The 1,802-nt window shown below is 43.0% G+C and overlaps 1 protein-coding gene across 1 annotated transcript in view; it reads left to right on the top strand.

Annotated features, from left to right (window-relative positions):
- The first annotated feature begins 96 nt into the window (after positions 1 to 96).
- CDKN2C (cyclin-dependent kinase inhibitor 2C (p18, inhibits CDK4)) overlaps positions 97 to 1,802 on the top strand; it is a 4,571-nt gene continuing 2,865 nt past the window's right edge. The window contains exon 1 of the mRNA XM_009884832.1: positions 97 to 679. Within this exon, the coding sequence (XP_009883134.1) occupies positions 551 to 679 (129 nt within the window). The 5' untranslated portion in view covers positions 97 to 550. The remainder of the gene's footprint in view (positions 680 to 1,802) is intronic.

Raw genomic sequence — 1,802 nt, 5'->3', positions numbered from 1 at the left:
CGGATCGTCCTTCTCGTCCCTGCTCGGCCCGGACTAGAGGCGGCGGTGTGGGATGAAAGGGGGGATCCCGAGCGGGAGTGGATGCACACTGCTACAGAAGACTTTTCCTCCGAGCTGTTGCTGCTAAAGTCTCAGATCCCAACTGTGAACAGGGTGGGTTGTCTTCTTCTTCAAAGATCTCAGGTCTGAGTGAGTCTCCGGTGTACGTGTATATATATGTTACCTGTAACATATATGATATATTGCATAGCTTTTAATCTATACCCCCCCCGCGAAAGTGGCCAAAGTCTGTAATAGGAGTTACTCTATATGTGGAAGCAAAGAAATCTTCTTTCAAGTGGAGCTGCAGTTTTGCTGAATAATCACGTGTGAGTTAGGGGCGGGCTCTTGGCAAGGAGGTTTTTTACGAGTATTTACTACAAGGTCTACTCCAGAAGATTAACCATCCCAATCCTTCTGTCAGTCTCCGATGCCATGCCTGGGTAAAAAAAAAAAAAAAAAAAAAAAAAAAAAATCTCATCTTTTTTCCGATCGTCAGTCACCCTAAAGAATGGCCGAGCCTTCTGGGAACGAGCTGGCGTCCGCGGCTGCCAAGGGGGACCTAGTGCAACTTACTAATTTGTTGCAAAAGAATGTAAACGTCAATGCACAAAATGGATTTGGGAGGACTGCGCTGCAGGTTGGTATCCAGAGAGGGAGAAAATATTTCATCACTGGTACCTACGTGACCCGGGTTTCCAAAAAAGACAACGTTTTAAACAGGCTGGTGGATGAAATTCGAGTGGTTTTTCAAACTCGTTGGATGCCATATTTTATAACTTTAGTGGCTCCAACTCCCTAAAATGACGTACTTGAAATAAAACTGGTCAAAACCATGATTTCAATCGGGGATCACCCTCAATGTCAAACGGGCTGCGAGTTTGCTAACATTTTGTAACTTCGTGGGGAGGAGGCAAGGAATGAGAGAGCTGAGATGAAAAGAAATCAGCTTAGGTGAGCAGGATTTCATAGCAGGTCTGTAAACACAAATGTGCTGTTCTCTGAAGCTTAGGATTTATCTCTTTTTTTCCTCCTTTTTGCTTTTTTTTTTTTCTTTTTTTTTTCTTTTCCCCTGCAATATGCTTTTAAATCGTGGCTTGTCTCGGTTCTGGGGGCTGCTGTGGATGGTACTTTTCCTTTAGACGCTGTTTGTGAGGAATGACCTTTCTCATTGGGAAGCATGCTGCTCAGAACCCAGGACCTCCGATGAACATTAAGAGTTAGCCCTCCGAGTCAGGGGTCCAGCTGAATCACTTGCCTTTTCATTCATAATTAAGGCTTCAAAATGTGCTTTTTCAGATCGGCTGGCAGGGCACTGGTTCCAGCTATTTCCTTGCTGATCGTATAGGGTGCTATGTCCTAATTTTTAAGTGTGTGGCTGTGCAGGCAGGAGTTGGAACTCGTCCAACTGCGAACTATTGGAGCTGATGAAAGATTTTGCTTTTAATAATATCAGATAATGATGGCGAGAAGGCTAGAATACCTACCAAATAGTGAAAGAAGTGATTTATAAACCCGGAGGGGGGGGGGGAATATGTGTGGTTATTTGTACTTAAGGTGTAAGTAATGAAATGTGGAAGTGGAGCTATAGGTCTTTTTAATTTCATACATTAGAAAAATCGTTTGTTAACTGCTGTCCGCCCCCCCCCCCGAAACCATTATAATAATTTCTGAAATTGTTTTTTTTAAACAGCATAGAGCTTGCGAATGTGCTCGAGATATTTACAGCTTTTTTTTTTTTTTTTTTTGGCTTAACGTCAAAA

The sequence above is a fragment of the Charadrius vociferus genome, unplaced genomic scaffold (assembly GCF_000708025.1).
Source record: "Charadrius vociferus isolate BGI_N301 unplaced genomic scaffold, ASM70802v2 scaffold163, whole genome shotgun sequence".
Lineage (NCBI taxonomy): Eukaryota > Metazoa > Chordata > Aves > Charadriiformes > Charadriidae > Charadrius > Charadrius vociferus.
The sequence above is the reverse complement of the archived record's forward strand: the minus strand, read 5'-3'. Positions and strand labels throughout refer to the sequence as shown.